The sequence below is a fragment of the Aquarana catesbeiana genome, linkage group LG05 (assembly GCF_042186555.1).
Source record: "Aquarana catesbeiana isolate 2022-GZ linkage group LG05, ASM4218655v1, whole genome shotgun sequence".
NCBI lineage: Eukaryota > Metazoa > Chordata > Amphibia > Anura > Ranidae > Aquarana > Aquarana catesbeiana.
In genome coordinates, this window is record NC_133328.1 from 637,977,408 (window position 1) to 637,996,532 (window position 19,125).

Consider the following 19,125-nt stretch of genomic DNA (forward strand, 5'->3'; position numbering starts at 1 on the left):
CTTAAACTCTAATACCCTAAACCAGAAATTAAAGAATCCTTCTCTTCTGCGCTACTATATTTTAAATTCTGTCATATTCCTATCTGGTGTGGAAGGGTGTATTAACAGTTTCTTATAAGTCAGAAGTGTTACAGCAGATACAATACTGTGAACAGCGCATGTTTCTGTTAACCACTTGCCGACTGTGCTATAGCCAAAAGACAGTTACAGCAAAATCGGCTAGTTCTGGGAGGGCGTCTATTGATGTCTTCCCGGAACCCCGCCCCCCCTACGGTGCGCATGAGGTGCGCTCAGTGACCGCTGTGTCTTTTGGACACCGCTGATCACAGATCACGATAAAGGGACAATCACAGCGGCCCTTTACCATGTGATCAGCTGTGTCCAATCTCAGCTGATCACATGCAAACAGACGTGACAGTTATTGGCAGTCCTTTCCTAACACGCTGTGTCTGTGGGAGGAAAGGAGAGCCACTAACCAGCAAATCTGTCAGTAGATTGTTTACACTGATCATCAGTGCCCATCAGTGCAGCCTCATCAATGCCCATCAATGCAGCCTATCAGTGCCACCTCGTCAGTGCAGCCTCATCAGTGCCTATCAGCGTAGCCTCATTATTGCCCATCAGTGCAGCTTATCAGTGCCCATCAGTGCAGCCTCATCAGTGCCCATCAGTGCCTATCAGTGCAGCCTCATCAGTGCCCACCAGTGCCTATCAGTGCAGCTTCATCAGTGCAACTTATCAGTGCCCATCAGTGTAACCTCATCAGTGCCCACCAGTGCCCATCAGTGCAGCCTCATCAATGCCCATCAATGCAGCCTATCAGTGCTCATCAGTGCCACCTCGTCAGTGCAGCCTCATCAGTGCCTATCAGCGTAGCCTCATTATTGCCCATCAGTGCAGCTTATCAGTTCCCATCAGTGAAGCCTCATCAGTACCCACCAGTGCCCATGTGTGCAGCTTATCAGTGCTGTATAAAAAATGTGAAAGAAACCGCGCTGTCTTAAACAAAAAATAATAGCTGCCAGCACATCTGTGAAAAAGTAAACCAAATAAGATAGTATAGTGCAGCGCTAATGCAATGAAAAAAACTGTGAAGATATCCCAATGGGAAATTGGAGTATATATAAGTGCAAATACAATAAAATTATTAAACCACAATATTGTTAAAGTGTAGATCAACAGTGATAGTGTATATAAAGTGCATATAGTCCATGTATAACATCAAAATGGTGACTATAAATGAGTGTGAACTGGTTGTCTGTGTGGATAATCCACCACCGTAAGGAAAGAGGCCTACCAGACAGGTTGAACCCAACAAGGCGTATGACTGATGAGTCAACCAAGCTTTTGGTGTAACGCACCCAAGGAGGTACAGCAACCACGACTTCCAATCTAGACCGAATGGGATGTGGATCCGTGACGATTGTGACATCAGTGAGTATCCACCATATGAATAGCAACCGGAATTCGTGAGCAGTTCCTCTCAGTGTGACATATAGCAAAAGGAGAAAAAATTGGGCCACATAGTGTGATTGCGTTTAGATGTAAAACATTTATTGAAAATGCTAAAATGGTCACTCACATTTGAGAAGACATTAAAAGCGTTTGGATAAGCAGAGCCTGTCCTGACGTTTCGTCCTAATAATCCTCTGAGGATGCCTTATTATTGGGAAAAAAAAAAAATATTCAGTGATCAACAGTTGTGTGGAGGAAAATGCCTTGTTGATGTCAGAGGTCAGCGGAGAATGGGCAGACTGGTTCCAGATGATAGAAAAGCAACAGTAACTCAAATAACCACTCGTTACATCCAAGGTATGCAGAATACCATCTCTGAACGCATGACACATAGAACCTTGAAGCAGATGGGTTACAGCAGCAGAAGACCGCACCGGATGCCACTCCTGTCAGCTAAGAACAGGAAACTGAGGCTACAATTGGCACAGGATCACCAAGATTGGACAATAGAGGATTGGAAAAACGTTGCCCGGTCTGATGAGTCTGGATTTAGCTGAGACATTCAGATGGTGGGGTCAGAATTTGGCGCATGGATCCATCCTGCCTTGTTTCACCGGTTCAGGCTGGTGGTGGGGGTGTAATGGTATGGGGGAGATTTTTTTGGCACACTTTGGGCCCCTTAGTACCAATTGAGCATCGTTTAAATGCCACGGCCTACCGGAGTATTGTTGCTGACCATGTCCATCCCTTTATGACTACAGTGTCCCCATCTTCTGATGGCTCCTTCCAGCAGGATAATGCTCCATGTCACAAAGCTCCAATCATCTCACCACTGGACAATGAGGTCCCTGTCCTCCAATGGCCTCCACACTCACCACATCTCATCCAATCCAATTGGCATCATGGATGTGCAGCCAACAAATCTGCAGCAACTGTGTGATGTTATCATGTCACTATGGAGCAAAATCTCTGAGGAACGTCTCCAACACCTTGTAGAACAAAATCTCTGAGGAACGTCTCCAACACCTTGTAGAGCAAAATCTCTGAGGAACGTCTCCAACACCTTGTAGAATCTATGCCATGAAGAATGAAGGCAGTTCTGAAGGCAAAAGGGGGTCCAACCCGGTACTAGCAAGGGAGACCTAATAAAGTGTCCGGTGTGTGAATAGTCCTATAGGAAGATTGAATGAAAGGCCCTTGAAGGTACCTTGAGTAAAGTCCAGAAGCTGTACAAAAACAGGATGTCCCCGACAAGAGTTTTGGAGTTAAAAAAAAAAATTATTTCAATATATTTAAAAATAACAAGCCAACACTTTTAATGGAGTTATTGGAGTTATAATGTACCCCCTTCATCAGGGCTAAAAGAATATATAGTAGACAAAGAATATGTAAACAGTCTCATTATTCTGATAAAATTATAGACATAAGAATAAAGGTGAATATGAATATAACTGATCGTATGTATAAACATAAATACATAGCTTTGAACTTTTTTTTTTTTAAATCTTTTTTACTTTGACTTGTATGTTCGAAATTTTGACATTATTTTCCTAAAAGGCAGTGATAAAATACGATAGTCTAGAACAGTGGGCTCCAAACTGCGGCCTGGGGGCCAGATGCGACCCTTTGCTTGCTTTTATCCGGCCCTTGGGGCACTATTTTATATTTTTTTTAACACTTTTTATTGACGGATATGCAGAACATTTGACATATTGAACAAAATGCTTCACGGAAGCACAATGGTATACAAAATACAAATAAATCGTCATGTAACAAAGTATTGAAGAATACAGATACAGCTTCGCTTGGATCATAATAATAAAAATACACAAAGAATATGTCTAGAACAGAGATATGTAATTAGCGGACCTCCAGCTGTGCCATCATGCCTCTGCCTCTGGGTGTCATGCTTGTGGCTGTCAGAGTCTTGCTATGCCTCATGGGACTTGTAGTTCTGCAACAGCTGGAGGTCCGCTAATTGCATATCCCTGGTCTAGAATATACCACTAGGTACATAGAACCCGCGGATGGAGGGTGAAGTTCTAACATGTCAGATACACCACACACTTAGATCAGTGGACCCAGCAACATAAGTGTTCTTAATTTCTGGAGATATTATGGGTGGAGGAACACCACACATCCCATACGTTATTATAAGTCTTAGGGCACCTTCTATGTTCATATACTAGTTTCACCATCTGAATCCATGCTTGGACAGATGGAGGATTGGGTTGAAACCATTTGAGAGCCTTTCTGGGCAGTGACAACGTCTCTTTCATCAAGACTCTTTAAATATCTCTGCCACTGCTCCTCATCTAAAATACCTAAGAGGCAAATTCTAGGAGTGCAGGGTACAGGTATTGACAAAACATTGGATAAAAGATCTGTCACCTGTTTCCAGTGGCGAGATGCTTGACAAGAATGAAGGACTCACTGCTCCAGGTGGGTTAATTAGTGCCGGATAGGAATGTCCAACCAAGTGCTAGCCCCGGCCCCGCCTCCGTGGGTAAGTAGATAAAGGAAGAAATGGCTGTGCATCAATTTAAATACAAAATGTCGTTTATTGATCACAAAGAGAATAAAAAAAACCCAAAAAGGTAAATGGGACTTTGAAGGCAACAGAGTATTAACAAAAAAGGATAATTTATTGAATACAAAAAACAAGAAAAAATATACAAAATCACAATAAGCATATAGACATAAAAATGAAAGATTGTAATAATAATAGAACCACTAAAAACAAGGATATGAAGTGGTTATGGTGTTTGTGCAGTCTTCCACACAGCTGAAAGACTGCACAAACACCATGGCCACTTCATATCCTTGTATGTAGTGGTTCTATTATTATTACAATCTTTCATTTTTATGTCTATATGCTTATTGTGATTTTGTATATTTTTTCTTGTTTTTTGTATTCAGTAAATGATCCTTTTTTGTTAATACTCTGTTGCCTTCAAAGTCCCATTTACCTTTTTGGGGTTTTTTGTATTCTCTATATCTAGGGATGGTGGCAACTTATATGATCTACTTGGATGGTTTCCTTCTTTAAATATTGATCACCAAGATGACATCAAAGGACACCAACACACAGGTCTTGTAGACGCGTTTCACACAGTATTGTGTGCTTAATCATTACATCATTTAGGTAATGATTAAGCACAACTGTACTGTGCGAAACGCGTCTACAAGACCTGTGTGTTGGTGTACTTTGATGTCATCTTGGTGATCAATAAACGACATTTTGGATTTCAATCGATGCTCAGCCATTTCTTCCTTTATTTCCAGTAGCGAGATATGACAGGGCATACCCAAATTAGATATACAAAATCAGCTTTTGTGGTATTACATCTAACATAGGGTTGCGCCATGTAGGAGGTTAAGCCTCCATGTCGCTGAACCTGGCAATACGTTTAGACTCCCTCCATACCAACCCTGCTAGGTTTAATATCGGCAATACGCACTTTCTTCCTTTATTTCCAGTAGCGGGATATGGCAGGGCATACCCAAATTAGATATACAAAATCAGCTTTTGTGGTATTACATCCAACATAATTTGAGATGGGTATGCGATGCATAGCGTGCAGCCTTATCGGTGTGAGAGAAGACTGGTGTATCATATATAGTTGAGTCCATTTATTGTTAATAGCTGGTGACACCATGTGAGGAACAAGCCTCTTCCCAGTCGTTTTCTGATAAATCTGGTATGATTTGAAGGCATTTAGATTGCACCGTCAATGGAGTATTGCTAACAGTGGCGGTTGGAAGAAAGGTAGGTATAAATCTCTGAATTGAGACCTCTGGGGCCCTGTCATTTTAATATGCCTATGAGAGGGTAGTTTGAGAATTTAAAAATGCTGTTGCCAAACTGAGCTTGCAGCACGTACCTAAATTGAAGGTATCTAAAGAAGTTTGTACGGTGGAGATCAAATCTCCGCCGCAAATCCTCAAAAGACATAAGAACAGTACCAGAGTAGACGTCTGCCAAGGTATGTAATCCTTTTTGTTTTTGTAATCTGCAAGATTCTGCAATTGGGAGAACATAGGGTTGCGCCATGTAGGAGGTGCAGCCTCCATGTCGCTGAACCTGGCAATACGTTTAGACTCCCCTCCATACCAACCCTGCTAGGTTTAATATCGGCAGACACACTTTTGCTAAAACTATCTTTGGAGCCTTCAGTGCAATCAGCAAGTTGTTCAGTTAGAGGACATGAGCTAGATGTGACTCTACCACGGTGGGCAACACAGGTATCAGCCGGTCAGACAAAGGATGTAACTGTCCTGCTAGAAAATAATAATATACGTTCGGGAGTGCCATACCCGCTTCCACCTTAGGGCGTTGCAAAGCAATGGACTTAAAGCGGAGTTCCACCCTGAAATTTTTTTTTTTTTATAATCAGACTCCTTTAAACCTATAAAAAAAATTTGGAGGAAATTTTTTTTATACTTACCAGAATCGCCCTGTTGCTATGTAGTCCTCTTAATCTGCCACTTCCTGGTCCGTGGAGCTCTTCTTCACTTCCTCCCTTGCCTGTCTGTGGGCAGTACTGTGATCAAAAATCGCGTTATTTCCTGACAGGAAATGACGCCATTTTGGGCGGATCACAGCGCCGAGATGTGTTCATCTATGTTGCCGTAACAACGGTGCGGGACCTTCCTCCATTGCCGCCCATTGTTATGGCAACTTTAGAAACAATCGGCGCTACGGCCGCCGGTGAATCGCGCATGCGCGAGATGGAGAGGTGCATGCTGGTAACCCAGCATGCACCTCTCCAAAGCTTATCCAGGAAGATATATCGATTGGGCTTCACATGCCCACAATCATGATGGCAACGGCCACAACAGGAGGGAGAGAATTGTAAGTAATAAATGTGTATTTTAGAAAGCTCCACAATTTACCATGTATAATCGATTTTTAGTTAAAAAATGAATAATGCTCGGATCAATAAAAAAAATAAAAATATATATATATATATTTATCCGGAACTCCGCTTTAAGCTTTCTTCTTTGCTGGGCCTATATAAATGAACTAAATTGGGAATCTAATGCCATGTACACACAGGCGGACTTTTCGAGGGGACTGGTCTGACTGGACAAATCCGTCGGACAATTCGACCGCGTGTGGGCTTCATCGGACTTTTCCGGTCGAAAATCAGACGGACTTTAGATTTGGAACATGTTTCAAATCTTTCCGACGGACTCGAGTCCGGTCCAAAAATCTGCTCGTCTGTATGCTAGTCCAGTGTTTCTCAACTCCAGTCCTCAAGGCGCACCAACAGGTCATGTTTTCAGGATTTCCACTATTTTGCACAGGTGATTTGATCAGTTTCACTGCCTTAGTAATTACCACAGCTGTTTCATCTGAGGGAAATCCTGAAAACATGACCTGTTGGTGCGCCTTGAGGACTGGAGTTGAGAAACACTGTGCTAGTCCAATGGACGAAAACCGACGCTAGGGCAGCTATTGGCTACTGGCTACCAACTTCCTGTTTTTAGTCCGGTCGTACGTCATCATGTATGAATCTGTCGGACTTTGGTGTGATCGTGTGTAGGCAAGTCCATTCGTATGAAAGTCCATCAGAAGTCCGTCAAAAGTCCGTCGAAAGTCAGTCGGAAAGACCGTTGGACCTTTGATGCCCAAAAGTCCGCCCGTGTGTACACGGCAAAAGGTTTTAAAATAGGACTTGGGAACCAGTTGGGGCACTATTTCATCCACTGATACCAACAATGGAGCATGATCCCCACCCACTGACCCCAATGAAGGGTCACAATTCCTCCCAATGACACCAATAATGGTGCAAATTTCCTCCCAATGACACCAATAATGGTGCATATTTCCTCCCAATGACACCAACAATAGGGCACAATTCTTTCCAATGAGACCAATAATGGTGCAAATTTCTTCCCAATGACACAAATAATGGTGCAAATTTCCTCCCAATGACACCAATAATGGTGCAAATTTCCTCCCAATGACACCAACGATAGGGCACAATTCCTCCCAATGACACCAATAATGGTGCAAATTTCCTCCCAATGACACCAACGATGAGGCATTGTATTTTTCCACTGACATCAGGACCTTTTCTACTCCCATTGGCAATAGTCCGGCCCCCAAAAAGCCTTAAGGTGAGTAAATTGGTCCTTTGTTTAGAAAGTTTGGAGACCCCTGGTCTAAAAAAAAAGATATTCAAGCCTGTTAGCTCTTTTATCTTTATTTTTACATCTATAATGTTCTCATCATAATGACATGCTTTCAGCTCTGATGAAGGAGGTGGGGGGTGGGGGGTTGGGGGTGCTTTATAATCCCTGAAATGATGTGTTGAGATTGGTATTTTGGATTTATAATACCATATACAAATTTTTAGATTCATCAACCAGCGGTGTGACTCTTCTGCTTCCCAACACCTTCTGCTTTGATTTAAAGTACCAATAGAGGGGTGTTTGGGATGGTGTGGGGCGAAGCCTACCCGTGTCATCGTGGTGACATCACTGTTATATTATCTGGTTCTACTTTTTAAAGGAAAGCTTGCTACCTAAAAATTTGCCAGCTATAAATGCCTGTGCTGGACACTGGGACCCCACTGGATGCTCACTGCGGAGCGGTCCATGTCTGCTGCTATAGATGGAAATGTATCTTCATCGGGTGCAGGAAACACATTTTGCATAAACAGTATCTCAGAAGCTGGATTCGATCGCAGAGGTCACTTACCAAGGTGAAGCTTTTATCGGCAATTCGCAGATTCATATGTTTCAGGGTCCCCAGGAAGGGCAGCGGGGTGGGTCCGGGGGGCAGTGACCTGTACCGCCTGTGATGTCTCCACCATGATAGGACAAAGTGGAGGGTGAGGAGGACGGTGACCAACAGAGCGAGGATTGTGGAGAATCCCATTTTTCCTGGAAGAGATAGACAGATACCAACTATGACAGAGGTCAGTTATTCCTCCCGCTGTACAGCCCACCTCTGCACATTGACTAACTGATACATGACTTTGACTCAGTTAAAGCTGAAGTTTAATCTGCTTATCTTCTGCCCTCCCTGGTTCCTCCTTCTTCATCAACATCACATTTTTAAATAAAACCTTACATTACATACCTTATTTTGGACCAAATTATGTAATCCCTGGGTCTCTGCGCTTTTCTATGCAAAGCAGACAGATCATGGCTGGTGGGAGGGGCCGGCAGGGTGCTGTGCATAGCTTCCTTAAAAAAAAAACCCATCACGGCACCCCTGCCCCAGTACTCCTTCAAGGGCCCTCAGCCCTGGTGATAGCAGTGATCGAACGAATGGAAGGAGCAGGCCAGGTATAGTCAGGCTGCCGAGGAAAGGGCTAGAGACCTCCCACAGGCAGAGGCATGATGGGACTTGTAGTTCTGCAACAGCTGGTGGGCCGCCAGTTTGACACCCCTTGGCTAGATGATGCTGGATGTCCTCCAGCCAGGAAATGAGGCGGGGGCTCTATGTTATAGGCAGCATCTTCTAATGCACATTGTGAGAAGCTGTACCCGTACGCCATTGTGCCTGTACAGCGGAATACTCGGGGGCCCAGTGGTCATGTAATCTCTATGCTATGCGATTACATGATCACAATGCCAACAAAACTGTTATGATCTATAGCAGCTTTGCTAGTGAGCAATGACTGGCCCACAGCTATCACATGGTACCTGGGCCAATCACAGCACCCTGTACCATGTGATCAGCTGTAGCCAGGGGCAGACTGACAACTCATGGGGCCCCCGGGCAATAGGAGAAGATTATGGGGCCCCCGGGCAATAGGAGATTATAGGGCCCCCGGGCAATAGGAGAAGATTATGGGGCCCCTAGGCAATAGGAGATTATGGGGTCCCCCAGGCAATAGATTATGGGGCCACACAGTATACACACACATACAGTATACACACACATACAGTATACACACACAGACACACAATATACACACAATATACACACTTATGCCCCGTACACACGGTCGGACATCGATCGGACATTCCGACAACAAAATCCTAGGATTTTTTCCGACGGATGTTGGCTCAAACTTGTCTTGCATTCACACGGTCACACAAATGTTGTCGGAAAATCCGATAGTTTTAAACGCGGTGACGTAAAACACGTACGTCGGGACTATAAACGGGGCAGTGGCCAATAGCTTTCATCTCTTAATTTATTCTGAGCATGCGTGGCACTTTGTGTGTCGGATTTGTGTACACACGATCGGAATTTCCGACAACGGATTTTGTTGTCGGAAAATTTTATCTCCTGCTCTCCAAATTTGTGTGTCGGAAAATCCGATGAAAAATGTCCGATGGAGCCCACACACGGTCGGAATTTCCGACAACACGCTCCGATCGGACATTTTCCATCGGAAAATCCGACCGTGTGTACGGGGCATTAGAGTATACACACACACACACAGTATACACACACAGACACACAATATACACACACAATATACACACACAATATACACACACAGTATACACACACAATATACACACACAATATACACACACAGAATACACACAGACACACAATATACACACACAATATACACACACAGTATACACACACACACACAATATACACACACAATATACACACACAGTACACACACAATATACACACAGTATACACACACAATATACACACACAATATACACACACAGTACACACACAATATACACACACAGTACACACACAATATACACACACAGAATACACACACAGAATACACACACAGAATACACACACACACTGAAAAGGTACTGGAGAGGCGGGGCAGCTATAATCTTGGGATTTAAAAAAAAACAAAACACAGATTTTTACATACTGTCCCTGGTTTTATTGAGGCCGGCAATCCTGATGGAGCCCCTTAGTGGCAAGGGGCCCTCGAGCAGTGCCCGAGGGCCCGAATGGTCAGTCCGCCCCTGGCTGTAGCCAAAATTACAGATTACAAATCACTAGTATTCACAGCTATGGCAAAAATGAACTACTCTGATGAAAGTATTTAGAAAAAAAATAGTAAAAAAATAAAAAAAACAATGTCACACTTTGAATGACAGTTGCGCGATCATGCAGCTCACCGCACCCATACAAAATTGTTATCATATTTCTCACACATAATAGAGCTTTCTTTTGGTGGCATTTAACCGCTTCAGCCCCGGAAGATTTTACCCCCTTCCTGACCAGAGCCCTTTTTACAATTTGTCACTGCGTCGCTTTAACTGACAATTGCGCGGTCGTTCGACGCTGTACCCGAATGAAACTTGCGCCCTTTTTTTACCCACAAACAGAGCTTTCTTTTGGTGGTATTCGATCACCTCTGCGGTTTTTACTTTTTGTGCCATGAACAAAAAAAAAAAAAAAAATAGAGCGACAATTTTGAAAAGAAAACCAATATTTTTTTACTTTTTGCTATAATAAATATCCCTAAAAAGTTTTAAAAAAAAAACAAATTTCTTCATCAGTTTAGGCCGATATATATTCTTCTACATATTTGTGGAAGAAACGACATGTCTCCTCTCCTCTGACAGCACAGGGATTTGTGTGGTTACACACACAAATCCCCTTGCTGGCGCTCGTGCACGCGATCGCTCGTGGCCAGCGGTGATCCTGCCATGCGCACCGGGTTCCCCGCTGTGTGGCGGCCATGCGTGCGTGCCCTCTGTAGGCCGAAAACGGGCAGGACGTACAGGATTTCACCCAGGAGAGCCATTGTGCCACAGTAAATCTGCGTGTCACAGTCGGCAAATGGTTAATCACCATTGAGTTTTTTATTTTTTGCTAAACAAATGAAAAAAGACCAGAAATTTTGAAAAAAAAAAGTTTTTTTTTCTTAGTTTCTGTTATAAAATTTTGCAAACGGAAAATTTTCTCCTTCACTGATGTGCGCTGGTGAAGTGGCACTAAAGGGCAGTGATAGGTGGCACTGGTGGGCACCAATAGGCAGCACTGATGGGCACAGATGAGCGGCACTTATGGATACTGATAGGCGGCACTGATGGATGATATTAATGGACACTTATAGACAGCACTGACGAGGCACTGATTGTCAGCACTGATGGGCGCTGATTGGCAGCACTGATGGGCACTGACTGAATGCAGTGATGGGCACTGATTGGTACTGATTTGCAGCACTGATGGGCACTGATTGGTACTGATTGGCAGCACTTATGGGCACTGACTGAATGCAGTGATGGGCACTGATTGGTACTGATTTGCAGCACTGATAGGCGCTGATTGGCAGCACTGATGGGCACTGACTGAATGCAGTGATGGGCACCGATTGGTACTGATTTGCAGCACTGATAGGCGCTGATTGGCAGCACTGATGGGCACTGACTGAATGCAGTGATGGGCATTGATTGGTACTGATTTGCAGCACCTATGGGCGCTGATTGGCAGCACTGATGGGCACTGATTGGTACTGATTTGCAGCACTGATGGGCACTACTGGTGGGCACTCATTGGCATCACTGGTGGCCACTGTTGGGGATGCACTGATCATCAGGACACTGATGATCAGTGTCCTGATGACCAGTGCAGATGTCCTCTTTCACACTAGCCGGTTACCATTTCTCTCCTCTCCTCATGCTGTCAGCGTGAGAAAAGGAATGCCGATAACTGGCAAGTGTGTTTCCATCATGATCAGTTGTAATTGGACTGTAAAGAGTTGCTGTGATTGGCCCTTTACCCCGATCTGTGATCAGCTGAAGGACACAGCGATCACAGAGCACACAACGGGCGCACGGGGAGGCACAGTTCTGGGAGGAAGTCATATGATATCCTCCCAGAACTGGACGACCATGCTGTAGCTGTCATTTAGCTATAGTGCGGTAGGTAAGTGGTTAAGATGCTGTCACCAGTCAGTGTCCCTGATCACCGTCACACCAGTCATATCATGACATTGTAGTGCGGTGGTGATGGCAGGTAAAAAAAAAATGTGAAGGAAAAACAAATTTTACGTAATTTCCTTATTTTCCAAAAAATTAGGACAAAAAATTAGAATTTCAAAAATCGTGTCTCTTACTAAACGCCTAAATGGGGGGTATTTGTACTGTCCGGTGATTTTAAGGTGGTCAAGGAACGATTGATCAATTTTCATATCTATCTATCTATCTATCTATCTATCTATCTATCTATCTATCTATCTATCTATCTATCTATCTATCTATCTATCTATCTATCTATCTATATCATATTTTGTGGATGCTATAACTTACCTACAGACTAAATAATATACACTGATTAGATTTTTTTTTTACCAAAGACCTGTAGCAGAATACATTTTGGCCTTCATTTATGATGAAATTTGATTTTATTGGATACGTTTCATGACAAAAAGTAGAAAATATTTTTTTTTTTTTTTTTTACATTTTTAGTCTTTTTTCATTTATAAAGCAAAAAAAAATCCATTGGTGGTCAAATACCACCAAAAGGAAGCTCTATTTCTGTGAGAAAAATATAATTTGCGTACAGTATTGCATGACTGCTCAATTGCCTTAATTAAATGAGCGCAGTGCTGAATAGCAAAAAATGCCCTGGTCATGAAGGGGGTAAAACCTTCCGGAGCTTAAAGAGAAGCTCCCGGCTCCTTCAGAAATAATTAAAAGTCAGCAGCTACAAATACTGTAGCTTCTGACTTTTAATATTAGGACATTTACCTGTCCAGGAATCCAGCTGTGTCTTCACCTCAGCCGATTTTTTTTCGGGTGCTGCCACCATTACTTGTAAGGGAAACTGGCAATAAAGCCTTGCAGCTTCACATCCGGTTCCCGACTGCGCGTGCGTGGAGTGCGCTGCACTTTGTGAATGGCCCGCCGGTGGGGGAAGGAGGAGGGGGACCGTATTTCCAGTCGATCTCGCCGCGGTGAGATTACCTGGAAGTGGGAACGGGTACTGTCAAAAGCAGGTACCGCTCCCTCCCTGAAAGGTGCCAAATATGGCACCGGAGGTGGGGGGGGGGCAGATAAGCGGTGCTTCTCCTTTTGAGTGGAGCTCCGCTTTAAAGTGGTTAAAAGTCAGCTCCAGGAAACCTTAACGTTACCCCACATAGGGAGCTCCATAATGCCCCATAATGTGTCAATTACTTGACCAACGTCTGTTTGAGGGAGCATCTCCACTCAGGTCCACCAACCCAACATAATACATTTGTATTGGCTAGATGGGGGGGGGGGGTGACAAGAGAAAAGCTGGTATGAGATGGGTAAGAAAGAGGAATTTATCTCAGTCCCAATGGCCTCCTGCCTTCACGGGACCTACAGTGAGATATAAGGAGCAGCCTGTCTATGAAATGAGTAGACATGTCCACATTCCATGTACAAACTGTACAGATATATGGATAAGTAAGACATTGTCATGCAATGATAAGATTATATACAGCTGATCTGTTACATGCACTGTATGTATAAAGACAAAGCATTACAAAGACTACAATTCCCCTTCAAGAGATTTAATGGAGACCTCACACGTGATTGGAGGTATACACAATAAATGGACACACTTAAAGTGATAAATTGAGTGCCATCAGGACAGGGCTGGTACAAGGATTTTTGACACCCTAGGCGAAACCTCATTTTGCCGCCCCCCCCCTTGACTCCACCCCCTTTGCCCTGCCCATGTATACCCCACCTTTTTAATAAAGCGCCCATCAAATGCAGCCTACCAGCGCCCATCAAATGCAGCCTCACCAGCACCCATCAGTGCAGCCTCACCAGCACCCATCAATGCAGCCTCACCAGCACCCATCAATGCAGCCTCACCAGCGCCCATCAGTGCAGCCTCACCAGCGCCCATCAGTGCAGCCTCACCAGCACCCATCAGTGCAGCCTCACCAGCACCCATCAATGCAGCCTCACCAGAGCCCATCAAATGCAGCCTCACCAGCGCCCATCAATGCAGCTTACCAGCGCCCATGAATGCAGCCTCACCAGTGCCCATCAAATGCAGCCTCATCAGCGCTCATCAGTGCAGCCTCACCAGAGCCCATCAAATGCAACCTCACCAGCACCCATCAATGCAGCCTCACCAGCACCCATCAATGCAGCCTCACCAGTGCCCATCAATGCAGCCTCACCAGTGCCCATCAAATGTAGCCTCACCAGCGCCCATCAATGCAGCCTCACCAGCACCCATCAATGCAGCCCCACTAGCACCCATCAAATGCAGCCTCACCAGCACCCATCAGTGCAGCCTCACCAGCGCCCATCAAATGCAGCCTCACCAGCACCCATCAGTGCAGCCTCACCAGAGCCCATCAAATGCAACCTCAGCAGCACCCATCTTTGCAGCCTCACCAGCACCCATCAATGCAGCCTCACCAGAGCCCATCAAATGCAGCCTCACCAGCGCCCATCAATGCAGCTTACCAGCGCCCATGAATGCAGCCTCATCAGCGCTCATCAGTGCAGCCTCACCAGAGCCCATCAAATGCAACCTCACCAGCACCCATCAATTCAGCCTCACCAGCACCCATCAATGCAGCCTCACCAGCACCCATCAATGCAGCCTCACCAGTGCCCATCAAATGCAGCCTCACCAGCGCCCATCAATGCAGCCTCACCAGCACCCATCAATGCAGCCCCACTAGCACCCATCAAATGCAGCCTCACCAGCACCCATCAAATGCAGCCTCACCAGCACCCATCAAATGCAGCCTCACCAGCACCCATCAGTGCAGCCTCACCAGCGCCCATAAAATGCAGCCTCACCAGCACCCATCAGTGCAGCCTCACCAGAGCCCATCAAATGCAACCTCAGCAGCACCCATCTTTGCAGTCTCACCAGCACCCATCAATGCAGCTTACCAGCGCCCATGAATGCAGCCTCACCAGTGCCCATCAAATGCAGCCTCGTCAGCGCTCATCAGTGCAGCCTCACCAGAGCCCATCAAATGCAACCTCACCAGCACCCATCAATGCATCCTCACCAGCACCCATCAATGCAGCCTCACCAGCACCCATCAATGCAGCCTCACCAGCACCCATCAAATGCAGCCTCACCAGCGCCCATCAATGCAGCCTCACCAGCACCCATCAATGCAGCCCCACTAACACCCATCAAATGCAGCCTCACCAGCACCCATCAGTGCAGCCTCACCAGCGCCCATCAAATGCAGCCTCACCAGCACCCATCAGTGCAGCCTCACCAGAGCCCATCAAATGCAACCTCAGCAGCACTCATCTTTGCAGTCTCACCAGCACCCATCAAATGCAGCCTCATCAGCGCTCATCAGTGCAGCCTCACCAGAGCCCATCAAATGCAACCTCACCAGCACCCATCAATTCAGCCTCACCAGCACCCATCAATGCAGCCTCACCAGCACCCATCAATGCAGCCTCACCAGTGCCCATCAAATGCAGCCTCACCAGCGCCCATCAATGCAGCCTCACCAGAGCCCATCAAATGCAACCTCAGCAGCACCCATCTTTGCAGTCTCACCAGCACCCATCAATGCAGCCTCACCAGCACCCATCTATGCAGCCTCACCAGAGCCCATCAAATGCAGCCTCACCAGCGCCCATCAATGCAGCTTACCAGCACCCATCAATGCAGCCTCACCAGTGCCCATCAAATGCAGCCTCACCAGAGCCCATCAATGCAGCCTCACCAGCGCCCATCAATGCAGCCTGCCAGTGCACATCAATGCAGCCCACCAGTGCCCATCAAATGCAGCCTCACCAGCACCCATCAATGTAGCCTCACCAGCACCCATCAATGCAGCCTCACCAAAGCCTAAAAAAGGAACCTCACCAGTGCCCATCAAATGCAGCCTCACCAGCGCCCATCAATGCAGCCTCACCAGCGCCCATCAAATGCAGCCTCCCCAGCGCCCATCAATGCAGCCTTCCAGTGCCCATCAAATGCAGCCTACCAGCGCACATCAGTGCAGCCTACCAGTACCAATCAATGAATGTTTGCTTGCTTCCATTCATTCGGGAGTCGGGACACAGTCCTCCACCAGCGTTGCGCCTCTGACACTATGTGCGAACGGAGCGGCGGCTGCCTGCTGACACTGAGATTTAGTTGCTTGCTGCAGAGAGTAGTAACACCAGTGGCCGGGCACCCTAGGCAGCAGTGCACCCTAGGCGGCTGCCTAGTTTGCTTAGTGGTAGCACCGGCCCTGCATCAGCAACTCAATGCACCGGACTCTATAGTAGTAAGTACAGCATGGTCCCCTCCCATAGAGAACCCCATTATCCTTACTTGTTCTTTAGTAGAGGAGGGACCCCTGGAGACTCTGAACAGTCAGTACTTCCTCTGTATCTCCGTTACTTGGTTTGAACAAACCTGACTGTGCTCAGTGGAGCTCTTCGCTGTGGATTGGTTGTTAGAAATCCTCCCTATAGATCTATGCTAATGATTAAACCATGAGTCCATGAAGACACGGGTTGATTTACTAAAAGCAAATAGACTGTGCTCTTTGCAAAGGGCAATTGCATTCAGTGAGAGCAGTTGCTCCAGAGCTTAGTAAATGAGCAGAAGCTCTGCTGACTTCCATCATCCAATCAGCGCTACCCCCATAGGAGCCGTTGGTGAATAGGGATCCTCCACCCTGCACAGCCAGGCACACCTTGAGTCAAGAAACAGTCCAGCAACTTTGTTTTTTTTTTTTGTTTATTAGGGGTATTGAACTTGCATAGAAATAGGGGTATTACGGGATACCCACTTGACATTTCAGCAAAAGAACTCTTCAGGAACACAACTGTTTACACTCCATATATACAATCCTCTTCCGCTTTCTGCACAAAACTTGCTTGCAGAACTCAGCAGGGTCGGTCTGGGAATAAAATCCAGCCCTGGAAATAATTTCATACCAGTCCTATAGTATTATTATACCAGGCCAACAGCAAATACTTAATTATTTTCTTATTCATAAAAGGGACAACCATGCATTTTAACCACTTAAGGACCGGAAGAATTTGCCCCCTTAATGACCAGGCCATTTTTTGCGATACGGCACTGACAATTGTGCAGTTGTGCGATGTTATACCCAAACAAAATTTATGTCCTTTTTTTCCCCACAAGTAGAGCTTTCTTTTGGTGATATTTGATCACCTCTGCGGTTTTTATTTTTTGCGCTATAAACAAAAAAAGACAGACAACTTTGAAAACAAAACAATATTTTTTACTTTTTGCTATAATAAAGATCCAAAAAAAAAAATGTAAATGTAGCACCCTGGAATTTAGATGGAATGCTCCCCACAAATTTACTTGCCAGGAGCAGTTATCCTGGTTGATTGTTAGAGATGTAGCAGTGTAGTTGCCACTAGTAACAAACATCCACCATATCACCCCGCTGCCAGAATCCCATATATCACTTGCAGAGACAATGAAAAGTCATTTGCTGTGTTTTGTTTTTGTTTATTGAGGGGTATAACTTGGTTGGGAGAAAGGGGTATATGGGATGCCCAAAGAATAATTCACTTTGCCATCATACTTAGAGATTTGTTTACAGATTAGCACATAGTTTGATTCTGAAGGGTTGATGTACACGTTTTAACAATTATGCCCCGTACACATGATTGGAAAATCCACCAGTAAAAGTCCGATGAGAGCTTTTGGTCAGAAATTCCGACCGTGTGTATGCTCCATCGGACTTTTGCTGACAGAATTTCCACCAGCAAAAGATTGAGAGCAGGTTCTCTATTTTTCCGACAGAAAAAGTTCCTATCGGAAATTCGGAAATATCGGAAATAGCAATTTCAACGCGCAAAATTCCTATGCATGCTTGGAAACATTGAACTTCATTTTCTCGGCTCGTCGTAGTGTTGTACGTCACCGCGTTCTTGACGGTCGAAAGTTCCGAGAACTTTTGTGTGACTGTGTGTATGCAAGGCAAGCTTGAGCGGAATTCTGTCGGAAAAACCATCCAAGGTTTTTCCGACGGAAATTCCGATTGTGTGTACTGGGCATTACAGTCTTTTCCCTGCATCACCATGCAGACTATTGCTCCTCCTCTGTTTAACTCCAGCAGTCTATTGCTTCTAGAACTTCCTCACCCATGACCGTGTAAGGATAAGGACATCACTCTTGACCGTGTAAGGGTGATGTTCCCAGAAATCCTTTCTTCCTCCTGCACAAACTTATACTGTAGTTATTAGTGTAATATCACAGCTTCTTCTTTAAGCAAAAAGGACCCACTCTGAATAGTTCCTCATGCAGGCTCTGGTTGCTCGCTGCTACTGGGCCAGAGGCCTGCAGTACCTCTCCATGGAGGCCTAGTAGATTAAAAGCACATACTGAGCGGTGGACTACTGTTCTCAGCTAGCCCTGCTTGCAAATCCTGTGCCCTCAGGCCACATCAATTTGACACAACTCCCCACAGTCTCTCCTCTGATCCAGGACTCCTCATCATTGACCTGTAATGATGAGGACTTCACTAATGACCGTGTAGAAGTGAAGTTCCCTAACAGACTTCCTGGCACATCCAGCCCTCCACTGTGGTACACTCACCAACCTTTCTCTGCCCCGAGTCCTTGATGGAGAACCTAACTGGACCATACATTCCGACAACTTCACCTGCCCCTCTGCTCCAGGAATTCCCCATCAATGACCGTGTAAAGATGAGGACATTGCCAAAGACCGTGTAGAGGCAAAGTTCCTTCACAGTTCTCCCCGGGCCTCCTCCTGCGATCGGCGCACCCCCCCCAGATGGGGGTGCCCTCCTGCTGCTG

At 45.5% G+C, this 19,125-nt stretch overlaps 1 protein-coding gene across 1 annotated transcript in view; it reads right to left on the reverse strand.

Moving 5' to 3' along the window:
• Positions 1–16,760, reverse strand: part of LOC141145599 (cytochrome P450 2C29-like) — a 76,467-nt gene extending 59,707 nt beyond the window's left edge. The window contains exons 1-2 of the mRNA XM_073632425.1: positions 16,655–16,760; positions 8,165–8,349 (exon numbers count right to left, since the gene is read on the reverse strand). Coding sequence (XP_073488526.1) covers positions 8,165–8,344 — 180 coding nt within the window. The 5' untranslated portion in view covers positions 8,345–8,349; positions 16,655–16,760. The remainder of the gene's footprint in view (positions 1–8,164; positions 8,350–16,654) is intronic.
• Between the last annotated feature and the right edge of the window lie 2,365 nt (positions 16,761–19,125).